General features: G+C 45.8%; 1 protein-coding gene across 6 annotated transcripts in view; it reads left to right on the top strand.

Annotated features, from left to right (window-relative positions):
• Positions 1-2,019: 2,019 nt before the first annotated feature.
• VPS54 (VPS54 subunit of GARP complex) overlaps positions 2,020-21,070 on the top strand; it is a 42,866-nt gene continuing 23,815 nt past the window's right edge. For 2 of the 6 annotated variants that reach the window (XR_005858176.2, XM_419349.8), the window contains exons 1-8: positions 2,632-2,700; positions 3,054-3,160; positions 11,425-11,586; positions 12,406-12,647; positions 14,022-14,100; positions 15,945-15,979; positions 17,110-17,241; positions 20,296-20,681. Coding sequence is in view for 5 of the 6 variants with exons in the window: in XM_419349.8 (XP_419349.3) it covers positions 11,451-11,586; positions 12,406-12,647; positions 14,022-14,100; positions 15,945-15,979; positions 17,110-17,241; positions 20,296-20,681 (1,010 nt within the window). In the remaining variant the exon portion in view is untranslated. Of the gene's footprint in view, positions 2,380-2,631; positions 2,701-3,053; positions 8,688-11,424; positions 11,587-12,405; positions 12,648-14,021; positions 14,101-15,944; positions 15,980-17,109; positions 17,242-20,295; positions 20,682-21,070 lie in introns of those variants that run through there. The other 4 variants (XM_040697505.2, XM_040697504.2, XM_040697506.2 and 1 more) reach the window with 4 other exon arrangements.

The raw sequence follows: 21,070 nt of genomic DNA, 5'->3' as shown, positions 1-21,070 counted from the left end.
ACAAAACAAAGCAAACCCCAGAAGAGTTACCCTGCTGCTCTTGCAGGGCAGACAGAAAGTGAGATGTAATTGCACTTTCACACACCGAGCTGTTTCAGCAGCTTTTCCCAGACTGTCATCCACATGAGTGGCAATCAGTGGGCCAGGCTGAGTAGCCAACACTTCAGTCTCCGTGTGGGAGCACATTGAGCTGTGCTTTCAATAAGCTTTGCAATGAGTGGCAGGAATATTCTGGTGCAAAAAAGACTGTGGTCCACAACACAGGTCTCACTCTTCAGTTGTTTTGGCTTTAGGGTTTTAACCTGGATCAACAGAAGCAACAACAGTAAAAACATCTAAATGTCCACCTTCAGTGCTGGGCATGAAAGTATTGCTTCTGAACAGCTCTGGAATGTTTTACTCATTGGAAAAGAACTGTATTGATACTGTAAATAAAAAGGAGTTGAAGGTGCACCTTCTGCCCTCAATAAAGTGTGACGTTGCACAGTCAGAGCTGTGAGACACGCTGGCTGGAACTGGGATTATCACAAGGAAAGGTCCAGGATTGATGAATAGAATGCTCACATATGTACCGTGGCTGAGATGTTTATTTGGCTTCGTAGCATCAGGCCACTGAGGCTGTCCAGATAGGGAAGTAAGAGGGAAGTAACTGCAAGATAAGCATCTTAAGATCTTTCTTTGTGCTCCAGGATGTAACAGTTCGAATCCTGGGAACTCATGGATGCTTCCAGATGTACAGCGGCCCAAGAAAGTGAAATCAAGAAGTGAAAGCAAGAAAACTGCAGCCACAAATTTCCACTGCCCTTCAGAAATCCTCCCACCCACAACTCTCAAGCAATCCTTTCTGCAGTGTCTGCAGAGCTAACAGCTGACATGAGCTCCACAAGCCAACAAGAACGTACAGCGTGCTGGGTGTAACAGCAGGTCCCACTAATAGTGCTGCCCTACTTGGGAAACCTGACCAGGAGATTCCATGCCCTAAATCCAAAAGCTGTGACTCTGCCTCACGCTTACACCCATGCTAATGTTAAGACAGAAGAGCAGTCCCCCTGGAAGCTACAGCCTAAGTGTGTAAATGCACAGGTGTGAATACCCGTGTCACTTTGCTGCTGAAGACAATAGAATCAGCAAAACACAGCTTTGAACTGACAAAGATGCAGTCTGTCCTGTGAACGCAGCATCCACACCGCAGCCTCTACTGTGGGGTGTACAATGGCTTGCTTGCTGCTGGATCTGTGCTTTAAATGTACTGGATTTAAAGGTTTAAATCAAGTGATTCTTTGGGATAAGTCTTTCACAGCCTGTGCCATTTGTTTGGCCTGATACAGCTTTCTGCCATGTTGCAGAAGAGGTGAGACAGGAAAAAGGGAACGGGATACTGCATGCATGACATGCAGTCTCTTCAAGTCAGCTAGTAAAAGGCAGAGTAATAATGTCCTGTAGAGGCAGCAGTATCTCCACAACTCTCTTCCTGCTATTTACGTGCAACGTGTGCATGTATCTATTTCTCTTCCCTGCATCTACAACTCATTTCTCTTGCAAAAAAGCCCGGTGTGCTGCACTAGCAGCAGTCTGAGGTTGTTACATTTGTCAGCACTTTTCCATTGCCTTACTACATGTGAGAAGTGAGGAGCTGAAGACGGGAGCCCGCTGCCCTTTAAAGGGGTACCCTGAGGAGGACAAACACTACTCAGGACAGCTGCGGTGCTCCCAAGGAAGCAATCCAAGAATCCTCACAGCTCTGACTCGTGGTCCCTGTGGCCGCCACTCGGAACTGCCTGCTCTGGAGCCTGCAGAACACGTCGCACACAACAGAGGCCTGTCAGCGTTCACCACCGAGGAGTGAAAAAACACCTTAGAGGCAGCTGTGGTGACGTGGTTGAGTGAGCTGGGCTGCCGGGCCGCCAAATTCTCCTCACGCGGTTATCCAGCAGTCACAACAGCCAGAACCGACGGCGCTCGGTGCCGGCAGGGGGGGCAGGCGGGGTGCGTGCAGGGCGTGAACTTCCACCGCCACCCACACGTAGCCAGCAGCCCACGGCGGCGCGTCCACCTGCTCCTTAATACCAATGGCATCACTGCCGTTAATTAACCAGAGCCCCGAGCGGCCCTGCACTGCGATACGTTTGGAGTGTTAGTGTTTCGTCGGGACGCGGCGCGCCCTGCGTTCTGTAGGATACCCCGAGTTCAGCAGCAGCTGAACGTTAAACGCTGTTTGTGAGAGCAGCGTCCGAACCAACTCCGGCCGCTCGGCGCCGTGCCCGCTGCCCCGGGGGAGCCGTTCCAGCGCCACCCAAAGCGAAGAACCTCGCTTTAATCGCCACCCTGACTCTCCCCGACACGACTTTGGCGGCCTGCTGCGGAATTAGCGTCCAAAATGCAAGTCTGACGGCATGCCGAGCCGCGGGGCCGCCCGCGAGCAGGGCGGCGGCAGCTGCGTGCCCGCAGCCCGGCATGGCGCCGGGGGCCCCGCAAATGGCGGCGCGGCCACGGCGACGGCCGCAGGGACACCCCCGGGGCCACCCCCGGTCGGGGGCAGCCCCTTCCGCCGTCCGCGGCTCCTCCTCCGAGCGCCGGGGAGGGAGAGGCGGCGCCTGGGCTCCTCCCGCCGCCGTACCGCCGTGCCTCCGTGCCGCCGCCCGGGCCGCTTCCTGCGCCGGGGAGCGACGTGTCGGCGCGGCGGTGCGCAGTAGGCCGCAGGTAGGCAGCGGGGAGCCCCGGCCGGCCGCCCGCCGCCTGGCCGCCCGCACGGCTGCCGCCTGAGGCAGGGGGGGTCCGCCGGCCCCGCTCGGGAGCGGCCGGGAAAGTTGAACGCCCCCCCGGAGCCCTTTGTCTGGGCGGCCCCAACCTCGGCTGGGCGGGCGGGTGCTGGCGGAGCGCGGGGCCTGGCCAGGGGGGGCACGGGGGAACCGCGCGGGTCCCTTTCTCTCTAAATAACTATTTTGTATTTCCATGGCAACCGTGGAGCGGGAACGGTGTAGCTCGGGGCGGGGGGGGGGGGGGTTGTGCCCCGCGGGGACGTGCCAGGCTCTGACGGGGGCTTCTCCCCTCAGGTCCTCGGCTGCCGCGCAGCCACAGCAGCAGGCGGTTCTCGTATGATGCAACCGGCAGAGATATGACGACGGCCTTCTTCAGGTGCTCCGGGAGTGTTTTCACCAAGGTACGGCAGCACAAGGCCGGCACATCTGCGGGCAGCGCGGTGGGTTTGCTCAGGAAGGGCTGCGCACGTCCCCACGTGCAGCATGGGGGACGGGGATGGGGAGCGCCGTTCTGGTTTGCTTCTTCCCAAGCAGCGTTCAGAGCTGCGATCTCAGTCAGTCGCCCCACTGTTGAGGCACTGAGGGGTGTGACGCAGCAGCAGGGCTCGGTAGGTCCGGTGGATGTTTGGCCCTGGTGATCTTGAAGGTCTTTTCCAACCTGAGCGGCTCTGGGATTCTGCGATAAAATTGTGGAGAAACAAAGGGTCTTCCCTTTCCCTGCCTCGGCAGCAGTAAGCCCTGTTGAGAGGGACATAGTCTGTCAAACATTGACCACCTGTGCTCTCAGCCAAGCCTTAACTTTCTCTGTGATGTCCAGTCCTGACCTTACCGCTTAGTTGATTCTCCTTTCCTTATCCTTTTTCCTTATATTCTATAAGTACTTTGGATTTCTGTTATAGAACACTCAAACTCGTAAAGTACATCAAAATATCTGTCTGAGAGATTTGCATGCGTGCTTTTGAGAATTCTAAGGCACAGGTGGTGTGATGACTTTACTGTCTTACCTATATCCTGCCTGGGGGAGCCCTTCACAAGAAGGTGACCTATGAAATGAGGATCCTGAAGTGCAGCCACAGCTGCCCTGTGCATCCACAGCTGCTTTGTATCCCTATGAAGCAGCATTCTTACTAAACACTCTGACTGCAGTGCGTTAATTGTTGTAGTGGCTGCAGTAATTCTCCAGTCTGAGAGCCTGCGTAGCAGTTTCCCAAATGGTAGTATATACAAAAGCTATAGTTGCTCCATTGAAATCCTCTGGAAGTAAGACAGTGCTTCTTTTGGGTAGGAAAACAATGCCGAAGATGAAGTAATAGACAGGAGGTCTACAGCTCTCTAAGCAAAAGCCACTATGCGTTGTGTGGGCAGCCTCTCCAGTGAGGCCTGCAGTCTGTGTGCTGGGAGGGAACTCAGCCTTTTCCATCCTGTTCCCCAGTAACATCTGGGGACATCTCTCCCGGGTGTCCTTAGGTCTTCAGCACCCACTTTGTCTGTGGTAGAAGTCTGGGGCATATGTAGAGAAATTTTATCTTGCTGTTGGCAGCATGAACTTCATGGGAAGAGAAAAGGATGTGTGTTTTTCAAGGGTTGAATGGAAGCATTGCCCTGAGAAGTCTCAGAGGAGCCATAGAGAGGGTGGATTGAGAATGCGGCCTGCAGACTTTGTTCTTTGTCAGTTTGAGTGGGAAGAAGTTGGGAAATGGAATCGTGTAGGTATCGTTTCTTTTGGGGCAGCAGCTTGGTGTGAAAGCCACTTCTGCTTTTCCTTCTCACACTTCTGGGGAAATGAGGAACTGTGTGTCTCTTCAGGAGAAGAGTGAAGGGCAACAAACACCCTACGTTCCAGGGCTTGAATTCTTCCCTGTTGGGAGGCTCAGTTTTGCTTTTGGTTTCTGTATCTTTTCTTCTTCATTTTTTTTTTAGCTCATTTTTACAGGTTTTATTATTTTATTTAAGCTTCATTTTGTTAATTGTTTTTTGAATAAAGCATAGAGAAAGGATGAGCATGAATGGATGTCCTACTTGCATCTCACTGGGGCTACATATGTTTATGTCCCAGCAAATACTCACAACGCATCTTAGATTCTGTGTCTTCAGCCCTTTGCATCAGCCTTGCCTGGGGGTTAGGCTTTAAAATAATCTGAGGATTCTCTGCAAAAGGGAAAGAATCCTCAATACATTTCCCTCTTACTCAAAAATGTTGGACCCATTTTCTGACCAGGTGTTCCAAAATACTCATCTTTGGATAGAGAAAATGCCAGGGTATTTCAGCTTCAGCTTTGTGTTCAGAAACACAAACTTATCCCTCAACTCACAGCTTAAGTGGCCAAGGAATAGTTATTGGAGTGGCTTTCGAGGTGCTTTGCAGTATTGTAGGAAGTGTCCACTGGGATTATATGATTCCTGTAAACAGCAAAGTAAGACTTTGCTTATAATTTTTGGTATTCTAATTGTAGCATTACCAGCCTTTTTTTTTTAATCTCTATAGAAATGTTTGCTTGTCTTGTAAGTGGAAGCTCTGAGGAATGAAAAGGAAGCGATGAGGTGATCCTATTCATTTTGATCTGCTCTTAACACTTATGAGAACTATAAACAAACACGGTGGCACTTCCTCATGCTCCCCAAGGCAAAATTTCAGTGGTCTTGTCTGCCACACACTTGCCCTGCAGAGTGGCTTCCTGCCTCCCGCAGGCCGACTGACATCTTGTATCAAGCTTGCTTAATAAGGCTTACTACAAAGTATGATGCCTGCTTTTGGATAATCCTTGTTCTCAGCTGTTTTGCACAGTGTCAGAATTGTTGAATATTCTCGATTGGCTATTGCATAGCTGCTTGCCGTTGTTTAGGGCTTTGATGTGGCTTTGGAAAGATGTGATTCTCTTGAAGAATCAGATCTCTAGAATATTGGTTTCAGGCTAATGAATCGAACCTAACCCTGCTGCAGATAGCAAGGGGAAAGCCTGTGCTGGGAAGCTTGCTGCTGACACAGATCACCATGACTTTCTGTCTGACTCCTTTGGGGAAGTCAGAACCGTAGTGTTACTGTTTTTGCTCGGTGTATTCCTGCCTCTCCTCAAAATGTCACCACTCCACAGCCTCTGCCTTTGAGAGGCTTCTAGCTGGAGTGCCTGCTGGGGCCGCTTGATCTGCGTTCAGCTGTACGTACCTCTGCAGAGCTGGATGAGATGCTCTGCTCTCACCATTTTCCAGGAGGCGGTGCGCACTGTAATGCTGATGCCTGAAAAACAGAGTACAAAGAGATTTCGCTGCCTTCGTTTGTGATAGGGTGGGCAAATAACCACGAGGCCTTTTCTTGTCTGACGTACATTTTGTTTTATTACTTTCTTAATTTTTTTCTGAATGAGTCTGCTGCTCCTGGCACTGAGGAACTTGACGCATACTGACCTAAATAGCTGTAGGAAAGTCTGTTCCTCCCGTGCAGAAGCTGCCTTCTGACTTGAAATTAGTGCTCTTCCTTGGGAAAGTAGGTTTCCAGATGAGAAGAAATGCATTTGGTACGTTGGCTATAGCACAGATGTTCCATTTAATTTGTTTCATTTAGTACCTGAGGAACTGTGAAATAACAGCTTCTGAGATGGTTTGTCCATAGGGAGGTACCTCTCTCTCAAACTTCTAACAAAGTGTGTACACTTGTGTATTATTCTGAATCATTAGTGAGGACATGCACTCACAACCATAGACTGTTCAGTGAGAGGGGCTTCTGGGGATAACATTTATCAGCGATTTCAAAAGAAACCAGTACAAAGTATCACGGTATGAACATCAGGTGCTGTTTTGCCCTGGCCTTGTAGGCCACCTGCAGTGCTTTCCCTAAGTCAGATTCCTTTTCTCTTGCCTGTTTCCCCACCTGAGGGAAGCTCTGTGAGATGGCATCCTGCTCTTGCTTTTATACAGTCCGTGGCTCAGCTCAGCACAGCCCAAGGAGATGCAGAACATGCTGGATTGTGACAGCACGTCTGGGTATGAGTGAAGCTGACAGCTGATACGTGGCTTCCTTGTCAGGCTGCTTTCATCCCCATGAAGCTAATCTGGATGGTCACCACTTGTGAGGGAAGGTGTACCTTCAGTCCAGGAGGGTGAGATTAGGGATACTATTAGAAGATGTGTGGAGTGGGCTGAGGTACCCGTGTGTGTCTGACTAGAAATACGTGCCTATTTATTGGGCTTTCAGGAGGGCCAGGCTGACACAGGCTCCTCTCCAAGATGCATAAGGAAGTGAGCTGTTGGAAGGCATAGCAAACATGGATGATTTGGCATGGGGACATGTTACAGCTGTCCTCTGACTCCAGCCTTGCCACCTCCCTGAAAATCTACTGCTTGCTCTAAAAGCCCAGGATGTAAATAGGTATTCAGAAAGAGCTTGAGTTAGTAGAACGGTTTCCACTGCCTTACCCTTATTCTTTGAAACCACTCAAAGCTTTTAGCTGAAAGCTAACTCTCTTGGCTCCCTCACTGAATGAGATGTCTGTCTTGAGGTACAGGGGCAAGCGTGGAAATCTCAGTCCAAGGAATTAGCTGGTTGAAGGAAATAGCTTGCATTAGTCCAGGCTGCTACACATTGTCTTACAAAGGTGGTTTGTACTTAACTCCTAGGATGGCTTTCTTGTTCCAAGGTTAAATCCTGAGTTAACAAAGAGCTGTGTAATAATGGAGTGGAAAACCTAGACTTCTGGGGACAGAGCAAATACACTGACTGGGACCAATAAGAGGCACACTGCTGGGTCGCAGAAACAGTCCCTGCTGCTTTCTTCCCTTTCAGTTATACTTCAGGTATCCTTTTCCTTAGGCAGCATCTCCAGTATTTATGACTTCTGGAAATGAAAAGTTTTGCTTTAACTTGAATTGTGAGCAGCTTCTGATGGTTTTCTATCCCAAAGGGTGTTAATTAGCCAGAGCAGCACTTGAAAATGTTTTGATTCTGCTCTGTAGTTGCCAGATAAAGCGATGGAAGGCAGCAGTGGCTGTAATGTGGCATTCAGTCTCAAAGAGAAACTCAACTCACCTCTGGGAGCAGAGCATACCAGTCAGAGGTACCCAGTGGTGCTATCTGAGTGTCTCTCATCTTGAGCGATGTGGAGCACTTAAAGGAGAGCTTGCTTGGTGTTGTGTGGTTAGCTTGAAGCCCCGGGTTCTTTCCTGGGTGCATAGTGTCTCCTCTCAGTTGTTACTGTCTTCATGGCCAAAATGGTTTGGAGAGCAGGCTCTTTGAATTGGTTAGGTATCTGGAGTTAATAAGTTCCCAGGTGCACCGTGTAGCACCAGCTGACGGATCAAAACTGCCAGCTCAAGTTGAAGCTACTGTTAGCAGGCTAGATTTACTTTCATTTGGGAGGTAGTGTGTAGATAAAGGGGAAACTACAAATTCCTTCCACGTCCTTGCAGAAATTGTGCTGGCTTCATACATTCTAATTTGTGTTGTTTGTACACATTAAGGCTTTGCAAACCCAAGTGTGAGCATGCGAAGATTCCTAGTAGGAACAATTAACCCACATAAAGCAGTCACCTTAAGTAACAAATAAAAATTGCTTCACAGTGCTAATGGAAAGCTGCCAAAAATGAGGAGACCTGAGAGTGAAGTTAACCATGGGTAGGTGAGGTTCAGTTTGCCTACTGTCATGTAGTGTGTGTACTGGATGCTTCAACTCTTACCGTATCGGTAACAGCATGAGCAGCCCTTAGAATATGGAGAGGCAGTTTCTGAGGAACTTCATGCAAATATTAAGAATTCTAAAAAAAAAACAAGCCCAACCAACAGGTGCACGAGAGCTACAGCCATCCTGTGCAATTAATTGTGAGTAACACTCAGTCGTGTTGTTTGTTGTGCTCTTCTTTTAACTACTGAGAGCTTCGTGGTGAAACTGAAGTCACGGAGGAGTCATCACGGAACTGCTTAGAGCTGATGTGGTGAAGGTACTGCTCTCTGCTCAGGTCTCCTGCTTTGCTGACTGTACAACAGCCAAGCACTGGTCATACATTTATCATCTCAGACGTTTTATTCCACGCTGCATGGCTGTGCTCAGGGCAGTAAGGATAGGCAGCAGGTGTAATTTCACATCATCCTTGAAGGGAATTAATGCAGTGAGCACAGAATAGCTTTAATATCTTGGAGGAGCGCAGCAGATGTAGCTGTAATCCTGTGAATATTTCCATTGTTACCCCAGTATCTGATCCCCTAGGTTTTCTTACTGTGTTAGTTTAACACGCGTTGCTAGACAAAACGTGAGTAAATGACAGTGATTGCTGGAGAGAGCAGAGTTAATCTAACACGGTTTTAATCATATGTCGCTCAAATATTGATGTCATTGTTACCCAGACACACGTTCCTATTGCTGCACATATGCTGCTCTAAGCAGGAGGCTCAGAGGGCTCCCGCTGCATAAGTCCTGCTGCACGGCTTTATGAGGTAGCAGTAGTTAGCTGCAGTGCACCTGCAGGGGAGGCTGGAAGAGCTGAGGTCTCCTGCAGCAGTTCAGTTCCACGTTGACGTTGAATGTCACTGTTTCTTGTTACCTTAAATCAGCAGATTTGTCTTTCACCGCATTGTTTAAAACGCTGATTCAGATGGCTGGTTATAAATCTGTTTGCCTGTGAAGTCTTTGGACAGATAGCACAAAGGAAGACGTGTTGGCGAGCAAGTGAAGATGTGTTTTTCACTTGTCTGATGGTGAAGGGGCTGGGGTGTGGGGCAGGGTGTGTGCTTCACCTAGACTTCTCACGTTTCCCTTTGTCATTTGGGTTTAATGCTGATATCTGTGTTCAGTTGTCTCTTCTCCCTCTCTTTGAAGCACTGCCTCCCACTGTAAGGACTGCAGTTTGAGGGATGCCTGGCTTTGGCAGTACAGATAGGTTTATTTCTGTGCGAACGCGGCTGTTCACGGAGGTTAATTATCCATAAGGCCTGACTTATGAGTCTACCAGAATAGCTGCTAACTATGAATAATTTAGTGCAGCATCGTATTGCTTGCCACTTAAGAAGGCCTCTCTGTCTGTGAATCTTTATATCTTGTTGAAAGCCACTCAATAGCATGAAGGTTACCGCTTGCGTTGGCATTTTATTGTTCTCTTTTTGCTCTGTTTTAAGAGTTTGTCAGTGTGTAAAGGCAATGTGAACGTTTTAGGGTGATGAGCCATAAAAAATACCCATAGCAGAGTAGTTTGTGTCTGAAAACTCAAAGTACTGAACCTGTCTTCAGTGTTACGTTGACCTTTGTGTTTACTTTAAAGCTTGCCCTTGCATAATGCAGTTAGCATTGTGGCTATGGTGTTTTATGTGCTTCAGACAAGTCGCATCTTAGGATATTCTTTGCAGCAATACTTTGTGACGGAGAAAGGATAGAAAATTAAAGACTTGAGAGCAAGAGTGCAGGTTTGCAGTGCTTCCTGCAAATGGCTGTAGCTGCTCATGTGTCTGGCTAGAGCAGACCTCGAGTCATGTTACAGAGGCTCTTCTGGGGAGAAAATCTGCCAATGCAGGACTTTGAAGCAGCTCTGATGTAGTGGTTGGCAACCCTCCCTGCAGGGGAGCTGGAACTCGATCCTTGAGGTCCCTTCAACCTAAGCCATTCCATGATTAGGGAAGAGCTTCACAAACAAAGAATAGGGGTTGAGAATGTCAAGGGAAGAGCAGAAGAACGCGCACCTCTAACAGAAGTGGTAACAAAGTTCTCTTTGGCACATTTGGGGGATGGAGGCTGATGCTGTATGTTGTCCGAGGAAGGTGTGGCAGATTGTTACACCCAGGCTTCCCTTTGTGCTCCCATTCTCTATCTCAATTAGTAAGTTCAATACTGACTACGTGGGAAACAACCACCACTCCCTTGAAGAGGAGAAGATGTGTTTCCTGCTCTTCTGCACACTTACAGAAAGGGTTCTGCTGAGCTGTTTTCACCTCTTCAGCAGTCACTTATGGCACACAGAAGCATGCTTACCGTATTGGCAGCAGAAGGGAGCAAGGCACTTGTCTATCTGCCATAAGTGCAGATGGCTGGACGTCCGACCAGCACTCCTGCTGCAGTGCTTGTTGCTTTGTGCTCCTGCTCACCCAGTGCTCTCCTAATGCTGCGTGTGTCTTAGCTCATCCTTAGACTTGTTTTGCAGGATGCTCCCAGCCTAGTTTAGAAATAGGATTTTTCCAAAAGAGATTTGCTGCAGCGTAAGTGCTGCTGTTAGAAGTTGGTAGTTAAATGCCAGGATCTTGCAAGATGTGGGTATTTCCCTTCCCTTTCGGATCAGTGCCTCCGAGCTGTGCGTGATGGGGAGGTTTTGGTGAGCTCACACACCTGCAGCAGTTCTGCAGTTGGTTACTGAGTCAGCGTGGAGCAGCTGCAGGACGGCGGGTGCAGACAGCAGCTCTGTGCCCACATACAGGGCTGGGCTGTTTACCCAAGCTCCCTGCTATCTCCCAGGGAGGTGTACCCTGAGCGTATGCACTGGAACTGCAGTAGTTCTGACGCTGGGAAGGCCAAAGTGCCTGGAAGCTTTCTGCTACTGTTGTTGTTAACGTGTGCATTTATTGAGCTAACCTTCATTCCTGAGGGCAGGGGAGGAAAAGGGCTGTGAAGTTGCATTCTGCCTTCTGGTTTTGTGTCTTGAAATGTTTTTCTATGTAACTTCATTGAAGCCTGGATGTTTATTGTTTCTCATTTAGCTTTTATCAAGTGGTGATTTTATGCAATGGCATCAAGCCACAGTTCTTCACCAGTGCCTCAGCCAAACAGCAGCGATGCTTTCTTTAAAAAGGAAAAGGATGTTGCAAAACGCTTCCAACCCGTGCAGTCACTGCCTGATGTGTGTCCCAAGGAGCCCACAGGTAACGTTGGCAGGCGAAGAGAGTGAAAACACAATTAAATTTGTGAACTCACAAATCCCTTTTGAATTCTCCCGTCAAATTGTCTTGTACTTTGGGTGTAGCGTAATAAGCCGTGGTCTTATTTCAAAGTATGCCATAAGTCTGCTTTATACCACCCAGCTTCCTTTGGAGCAATGGGAGAACCTTCCCACTTGTATCTTCTTCTTAGATCTTCACATTATATGTAGGATCTTTTGTGGGGGATCATACGCTGTACCAAATGCAAGAAGAAGGTATATTCTGTGGGAACCTGTAGCAGACCTACCTGGTGTGCTTGGAGTCTGGCTGCTTTACTTTGGAACACTCTTGCAGTGGGAAGCAAAAGACCAAGACCTGTCTCTACCTCAATATAAGTCTCTAATGCTGTCATAACACCAGCCAGAGTTATAGCTGCTGTGTTATACCAAGCTAGGATGGGATCTTAAGAATTGCAGAATATAATTCTAATGTTTTTCAGCTATTTCTGATCAAGCAATCAGTTGAGATTATGAAAAAATTGTCTAAGTGATTGGATTTCTGTCTGTTTGGTGTAACTTAATAGTGTTGGGCTAAAGATGGCAAGCGTGGGTTTGTTATTGTGTTCAAAACTTGTACTGATTCATGTGGTAGAAGAAATATCTCAGTGCTGGGAGAAATGGGGATATAATATGTCTTTTGTGTAGGTAATTCAGCTCCATTGTGTAATTGTTAAAGCACAGTTTGCTTAAGAACCACATTTTAACAAAAACTGTAACTTTCAATTTCTCAGCTTAACAACCTGTCTTGTCTTTTGTGCTGCAGGCGATCCCAGTAGTTTATGTGACAGCCCGTCTCTAGTTGCGGATCAGCACAGATGGACTATTTATCATTCCAAAGTCAATCTCCCAGCAGCACTAAATGATCCTAGGTTAGCAAAAAGGGAATCTGATTTCTTTACAAAAACATGGGGAGTGGACTTTGTGGACACTGAAGTCACGCCTTCATTCTACCTCCCACAGATCACCAAGGAACATTTTGCATCATACCAACAGGAAATCGCTCCGGTAAGACCCCCAAATTAGATGCATGTAGTACTAGAAGGAGGTATGAGAACCTCCTCCTAATTAGAGGTTGTCCCTGTTAGTAGTGCATCATCCAGTCAGCTGATGATTAATTTGTTCTCCAGTGCTCGTTGACTCTCCATCAGGTGTTTCTTGTTTTATAATCTCATTATTCTTAGTGTGAGAAATGTCTCAATTCCCTCTAGACAATTCTATATATTTTCTTTTGAATACTGTACTCTGTACCAGGGCTTACAGTTATATCCATTCTTTCTGATTATTAATCCTTTTTCTGTTGGGATTCTTTCATGCTTGAGCATTACAGTGCAACGTTTTCAGACCTTTGGATCAAATCTAGAACATAACTGTGTGCTGCAAGAATTAGAGAGATTTCTTTTAAGAATCTCCAATGTAAAAATTCATACATGAAGCTCTTAAACTAGATCTACTATCTTGATGATTTCTTTTGTAACAGGAAATTTTAAGCTATATCTAAGGATGCCAGGACCAGTAGGAGACTTCTAAAAACTCTTAAGTTAAAACACAGGTGTCAGTAAGTATGTAGTAACTTTCTTTTTCTTTTTCCTGAGCTGAAGGAACACAGAAGTCTCCCACTGTTTTCTGCTTCCTTGGTTTGTAGCTTTTTTGTGATTTTCTGCTGTTAGAGAGTGAGTTACAGGAGGTGTTAGCTGTGTAAATCGTGGTTGAAATCTCTGAAGGAGAATCGTCTTTAATGCCATTTGTTCAGACATCCAACGTTCAAAATATTTAAGAGCTCGTCTGTTAAAAATAACATGTAATGAATGCAGTGACTGCAAAGCAAAGAAGGTTTTGGAAAGAGGAACTGAAGCATGATGGAGCTTCTAGCAGAGATCCAGACTGGTGGTCTTCAGAAGTATAATTTCTAATTGCTGTGGTCACCAGTGTTGATTGTACCTATAGATAAAATTTGAAGCTCAGCATGACGAACCATGATACTTGGTTTCAGCCAGGTGACCTAGCAGTGAAAAAGCATTTCTTGTGTGTTATGTGATGTCTGGATCAGACAGCAAATGAATATTGTCATTACGTTGATCTATTGTTCCATCTCTTTACATAGAGAGGCTGTTGTGGCTTTTCAGTAATTTCTGTGTTCGTTTTCTCTTAATCTGTAAAGATACAGAAGAAACAACATAACATAGCACAGGTTGAAATTTTTGGTCCTTTCACCTGGACAAACATCTGAGTTTTTAAGAGGGGGGGAAAAAAGAATTATTGGAAGGCTTTCAGAATTCTTTAGCAGAATGCACTGTATTTCCATGCATGTTCTGTTTCAGAGAAGAAGTATCTTTTTTAATTCCTTAGAGTAATTCTTTTAATGTATTTTCTCTTTTACAGAGAGAGAAAGTTCATGAAAGATGCAAGAATATTTGTCCTTCTAAAGATACCTTTGACAGGACTCTACTACACACCTATGGTACAGTCGGAGTCTTCCTTTAATCATTAAAAAGTCATTTCTTTCATGAATTCTACAACACACTGATCATCTCCTTCACTTGCTCATAGGCTTCATGTGCAAAAATAGCTGCTGGTGATTGCTTTGTAACAATAATTGAAAACCCAGGCATAATTGACCAGGCGCATTCATGACAGCTGCTGATATTTGATAGGTCAAAATGCTTGTGAGACCTGCTCATAATTTTTCCCTTGGCAGGTCATTAAGTCCCTGGCAGTGTTTTCTTTGACTTTCTTTTGTTTAAGAGAAGCTGAAACTATTGCATCAAATTTCTTTGCAAAGAAGAGCAGCAGCGGCAGGCCATTCCAGCTGTCTGCCTTGAGGATCCCACAATGGCTGAGATGGGAAGTCGTGTCTGAAGATGCTCTTGTTCAAACCCCCTGCTCAAGCAGGGTCACCCAAGGCAGCTGCCCTGCACTCTGTCCAGTCTGGTTTTAATTTCTCTACAGATGGAGGCTACACAACCGCTCTGGGCAGTCTTTTTCATTGTTTGGCCACCCTCAGCGTAAAAGATGAAACGTTTTGTGTCTCAGTTTATACTTTTTGCCTCTTGTCCTATCACTGGGCATCAAGAAGAGCCTGACTTCTTCTTTACAGCTGTCTATCAGATAGTTATAAATGTTAGTAAGAGCTTTTCCAGGCTAAGCGGTTTGAGCTCTCTGAGCCTCTCCTCACACAGAATACACCCTGGTCCCTCATTCAGCTTTGTGTAGTCAGTCCAGTGACAGGCCAGTATGTTCATATCTTTCTTCTACTGGGCAGCCCAGAACTGGCCGTGATATTCCAGATGTTGTCTCACACTTGCAGCTTAGAGGGAGGACTGCTTTCCCTCGACCTGCAGGCGGTGTTCTTCCTAAGGGAGCCCAGGATGCTTGGCCACAAGGGTGCACTGCTGGCTCACGGTCAGTTTGTTGGCCTGTATTTCAGTACCTGTAAGGTGGTGACAAAGAGGTGCGAGAAATGTGGAAGATAATGCTGATGCAGTGTTTGCCACGCTTCTCAAAGACAGGTAGACTCTGGCTTATTGCTTTAAAATTCTGCACTTTTCACAGCAGCGTACCTGTTCTCCCAGCTCAACTAGCTCATTCTATGCAAGCATCAGTGGAGCTTACCTCAGAGAGATGGCTGCTTCTGTGCTATGTGCTCGGTGTGCTTGGGACTTTGTCCTGAGTTCTCATTCATCCTTCTGGCCAGCTGTTGTGCATCCACACTCCTGGTGCTGTGCGCAAATCATTCTATGGGTAGCTTTGATTTGGATCACCAAAACTGGGGTAATGTTAGAGCACCTTTTACTGGCTCTTTGCAGCTGATCGAGCACTGCATGATGGAATGTGAGGTCCGACGTAGACTGCTTTGCACTACTGATGTTTTCACTGCCAAAGCAGCCAAGTAGGAGCACCTCTGAACACTCTAAACGCAATACCTAAACTGCAAAGGACAGCAGAATGCTTGAAAGAGTCAGAATAACTCAGGTTAGAAGGGGGCACTGGTGCAAATGCTGTCTTCAGGCAACTTCAGCTGTGTGGGCAGACCAGGCTGCTCAGGGCTTTACCCAGTCAGGCTTTTAAAACCTTCAAGGATGGAGAGTATGCAGTGCTTCGGGTCAGCCTGCTTGACTGCCCTGGTGATAAATGTTTTCACATTCAGTCAGAGCCTCTAGTGTTTCAATTTCTGACCCTGTCTATTTGCTGTGAGGAGTGTGGCACTGTTGTTCTGAAAAATTCCTTGTAGTATTTAATAATGTTCAAGGAATTGTTTGCAGTTCTTTGCTCATGAGTGACTGCTTGTGTTTTGCTTAATTTTAGATAAATCCAGGACAGATCTGGAACAAGTACCTAAGGTATGGCTTCTCTGAACTCTAAGCTTTTATAAGAATTTCTCATATAGAGCCTTGAATGCATGAATGTACTCTCTTGTACGTGGAAGACTCGTGCAAGTTAATTGAAGTGAAAGGATCTCTAGCACTTAGTTTACCAAAATTAAGAACAATCTGTTTGTTTTGTTTATTGTCTTTGTTTTGTTTCCTGTGATCTTGATCCTGAAGTGGATTTCTGTGATCTTAGAATACAAATGCCATTTAAAAAAATCTTTAACAGTTAGAACTTCAGAGCTAGGCAAAATTAGCCATCCTGCCTTTCAGGAGGAAAGGGAAACCGAAGTGCTTGGCAGAAGTTAGGGTGCTACACAGTGTGTACAAATCAGCAGTAGATTTCACTCCTTGAATCCTCAAGTAAAGCCTCTCTGTGCTGGTTATGAATGCAGCTGAACAGCGATCGCTGCAGTGTTTGAACTCCCATAAGCAAAAACGTTCCAGTATAGTGGGATGCCATAGCCTGTGTTGAATCTATTCAAATTACACTTCATGTACAGAGAAAGGGATAGTGCTGTCCAGCTGGGTGCCCCAGATCTGTAGTAGTTTTGTCAAGTGAAAATAACACAACCAAGCCTTTCAGTGACCAGTACATTTGTTGTACTGTGTGCTAAAGGAGATGGGCTTCAGGCCCTGTTCTTTCCCAAGCAACACTTGGTGCATGTGAGCAGCTGGCTGCATCTTCAGTCTGTTAGAAATTAAGGCCCCAGGAATGAATATATCAGCAGTAAGATGCCTTTGCTGTTGAGGAATATTTGCTTTGCTCCTTTAGGGTTACACATGCAATTTAGTGTTACCTATGCTTTCGTGCACAGAATGTTTAGATCATCTTGGGTTCTTGAAAACAGAGGTCGTTTTGGAGCTCCCTTCAGATTCCAGGAAGATAATGCTTTGTCAGATCATGCGAGCTTTTAAAGTATGAAATAAATCAGTTATAAGGTCTAGAACTAATTTGCCTGAGTTGATAAAAGAAAATGACTTTTGGAAAAATGAACAAATAAGGTCACCGTTAGTTTTGTGAACGAGGATGTCTGATAAACTGGCAAAGAGTACATACAGATGAGAGAGATGCATTTATTTCTTCTGTTTCTCTGTTTCAGATTTTTATGAAACCCGATTTTGCCTTGGAAGATTCCTTAACGTTTAATGCCGTTTTACCATGGTCTCATTTTAGTACTGCTGGTGGGAAAGGAAATCGTGATGCAGCTTCCTCCAAGTTACTTCAAGAAAAGGTAAGGATCTGATACGGCGTGTCCTTATGCACCCTGGCTGTCACTACAAAGAAACTATTAGCAGTCCAGTCCCCTGCTGCTGTCCTGTGCTAGTTGTTGAGATGTCAGTGTTGTGGACTTCTGTAACTTAAGTTTTATCACAGAATCATAGAATGGTCTGGGTTGAAAAGGACCACAGTGATTATCCAGTTCCAACCCCCTGCTATGTGCAGGGTCGCCAACCAGCAGACCAGGCTGCCCAGAGCCACATCCAGCCTGGCCTTGAATGCCTCCAGGGATGGGGCATCCACAGCCTCCTTGGGCAACCTGTTCCAGTGTGTCACCACCCTCTGTGTGGAAAAGCTTCCTCTTAATATCCAACCTAAACCTTCCCTGTCTCAGTTTAAAACCATTCCCCCTTGTCCTATCACTATTCACCCTTGCAAGCAGTTGTACCCCCTCCTGTTTATATGCTCCCTTCAAATATTGGAGTGTTACAGATTATTAGTAAACAATGCAGGAAGCATCTTACTGGAGGAAAGCTCTTTTCCCTTCTAAATAAGTGTATCTATAAAAACTTGGAAAAAAATCTGCATATTGCATATTAATTGGCTCTTTGATTGCTAAAACTTACGAAGCAGATCTGTGTTGAGAACTTCAGAGACATGGAGCTGTTAAGGAGGAAGAGCAATTCCATGAGAAGGCAGCGACAGAGGCTTTAGAATACATGTTAAGGCTGCTGCTTGCTTGCATCTCAAGTAAACTTCAGGTTGAAGGTTTCTGTGTTAAAAGAAATCCGAAATCCAGATCTTCTGTACGTCAGGAGCTTTCTCTTCTGTTATCAAGTCAGCTGTACTGATCCATTTTTGCCTTTCACAAAGGACTTGGGTGTGTTGGAGAGCAGGAAAGCAGAGCTGCTTCACTTGGAGGCACCAGTCCTGTCTTATGCTTTTTGGACATTAGGGTTATGTAGTCAGAGTAGAAAATAATAGCTATAGAGAATAAACATAATTTTGGATTCTGCTGTAACTTTAATATTCCTCCCTGTTTAATTTATGAAAGCTTCTGGGAGTTAGCATTTAAAAAAAAACAAAAACACCACCACAAAACAAGAGAGGTGCCTTAGGAAAGAAATAACACAAAGTCCTCTGGAAGATGTTTGCAAATCTCAAAGTTAGTCTTCCTTAGTCTTCCTGCTTTCCCTCCATGTCAAGAGGAACCAGGCAGGCTCTGCTACAAGGTAGCTTGCTCCTTCCTTGCATGTTCACCATACTGGATGGTGGCCTCTGGGAATGCTACTTTGTAGTTTCTCGTGGCAATTGCTGTGCAAAGATGAAAAAGCTGTGTCTTTTCAAGGAACTCAAGGAACTCATGTTCTCAAGGAACGTGCTTGAAGCTCGGGGAGTGCCTGGGTGTGGGGCTGGCAGCAGCAGGATGGATGTTCAGCAGCACTTGGAGTGAAGGAGTCCCAGAGCCCCTGTTGCTGCAGCAGAGTGGAGATAAGGCTGTAGATAGCTGTGAGTCATGCTTTCTTAGAGAGGTGATAAAAATACCTAAATTGCATAAAACAGTCCTGTTGCCTTCCAAACCACATGCATGAAACCATATTACGCTACTTCATGCTACTGGAATGGGCCCGCGCTTTTTGTTTTTGCTTTTTAAAGGCTCTGGACTGCCCCGGGTTTGCTCACAGCAATCAGATAGGAAGATAGTTATCCTGCTGCACTAATTTCCACTTTAGATCCCAGCACTATTTTTCAACAGGTTTTGGAAAAACCTGCTATTAACACAGGTACTTAGGCTGTTACTGCTTATCTGCTTGAGCGATTTCCCTCTGATAATTTAGTCTGTCTTACCTCATTCTATTTCTTGCCCTGCTTTGGGACTGTAAGCTCTTTGAGGCAGGTGCTGTCATTTTATTGTTTGTTCTACAGCACTTGGCATAGTGAAGGGGCCTGGGGCATCTGGTTGCAAAAATCATACATAGAAATTATCATGATAACCCTTTCTCTGATCCTTGTGTCACAGCCCATCTCAGCTTCTCCTATGGGCTAGGTGTGTCACAGCTGGTTGGTGGAGGATGTTTTTGCTTTAAATATATTACAAAAAAAGATGAGTTTGCACACTGCATAAATTCCCACTGTTAAAAGTATGCAGGATGAAAGTAACTGTGTAACTGACTTTCTTTTTTCCATCTCTGGATAGGCTTTTTGGAATCCAGCATGAGGTTTGAGTGCTTGGCACCTCTTAGAAACCAGGTCATTTGAGTATTAGCATTCAGATGAGCATTCTAATACCTCAGTCCTTTGAGTCTGCATATTCAGCATGAGCCAGAACACAGAGCTTTTACGGCTCAGATAATCAGGCCAACCCAGTGGTCTGGTAGCATAATGAATTTGCGTTTGTTCAACATGAAGATTTTGGATCTCAGGTTCCAAACATGTAGGCCTATTCTGTCTCTGGGAATCCCATAATGCCAGCGCACATGAAGTAACTTTAATAGCAGCTCAGGCTGGTTGGCAAAAAGCAACTGCAGAGAGATCTCCTGAGGATTTTTCTGCAAAGATGATGCTACAACCTGTTATCTGAACAGAGCCGTTCCAAAGTAATTCCATCAAGCACAGTCACGCTGCATCTTTATCAACTCAAATGACTCTCAGTACATAGCATATTTGCACACGTATGCTGTTCTTACTTGCACGCTAGTACTGAGAGCCATCTCGAGGTTAATGGCTGTGTTGTAATGGTGCCAGCATGCAGCCCACGCGGTACAAAAGCTTGGATATTTTAAAACTATTTGCCTTGTCGTTTTCAAGCAGGGTAGGCATCAGGTCAGCCTTCCCAAAGTGATTTTGAGTTTATTTAGAAAGAAGTGAACAAGCTATACCAGGTAGTTATTTTCTTGCTACTCTGATAAACGGTTTAATGGAATACTATAGCATTCTTGATGGCTAGCAAAATTTTCATGATGCAATAAAGCATTTTAGCAGTACTCTCAATGTATAATCTTGCATGGTGATGAACGTGTCGTGCCGTAACAATGCCTTTTGATTTCCCCTTCCATCTTCTTTCCAGCTGAGCCATTATCTGGACATTGTGGAAGTCAATATTGCTCATCAGATTTCTCTGCGCTCTGAAGCATTTTTTCATGCAATGACCTCTCAGCATGAGTTACAGGACTACCTCAGGAAAACCTCCCAGGCTGTAAAATTACTTAGAGAGAAAATCTCCAAAATTGATAAAGTAATGTGCGAAGGCTCTCTTCGAGTTTTAAGACTGTCACTCACCAGAAATAACTGTATAAAAGCGTACAATAAGCTGAAGTTAATGGCTACTGTACACCAAACGCAGCCCACAGTACAGTTGCTACTGTCTACTTCTGAGTTTGTTGGAGCTTTGGACTTGATAGCAACAACACAGGAGGTGTTGCAGCAGGAACTTCAAGGCATTCACAGTTTCCGGTGGGTAACCGTGTAGGGTTTGACTAAAATGTGAGCAGAGCTAGAATGTGGTGTGTGTGTTCTGCTGGCTGAAGGGGGAACATATACTCATATTTCCTTATTCTTAAAGGACACAGTATAAAATATGAGTATAGCATAAGTAGCATGACTAACGCATGTGCTAGATACGTTTTATTTTGGTACATTTTTAGTATTGAGATGCTTTGTACTCCTTTCTTGTTTCCAGGTGGTTTAGGAGTGCAGGGATGAGCACCCAAGCAGGGACTGAAACTTCATCTTGTAGGGTTTGTAGCTCACAGCTGAGAGATGGTTTTCAAGCTGTGATCTGCAGTCCTGATGCACACAGCACCCCAGCTCTTACTGCACAGCTCCATTCCTCAATCCTGTCT

This window comes from Gallus gallus, chromosome 3, assembly GCF_016699485.2.
Source record: "Gallus gallus isolate bGalGal1 chromosome 3, bGalGal1.mat.broiler.GRCg7b, whole genome shotgun sequence".
NCBI classification, from domain to species: Eukaryota; Metazoa; Chordata; class Aves; order Galliformes; family Phasianidae; genus Gallus; species Gallus gallus.
The sequence above is the reverse complement of the archived record's forward strand: the minus strand, read 5'-3'. Positions and strand labels throughout refer to the sequence as shown.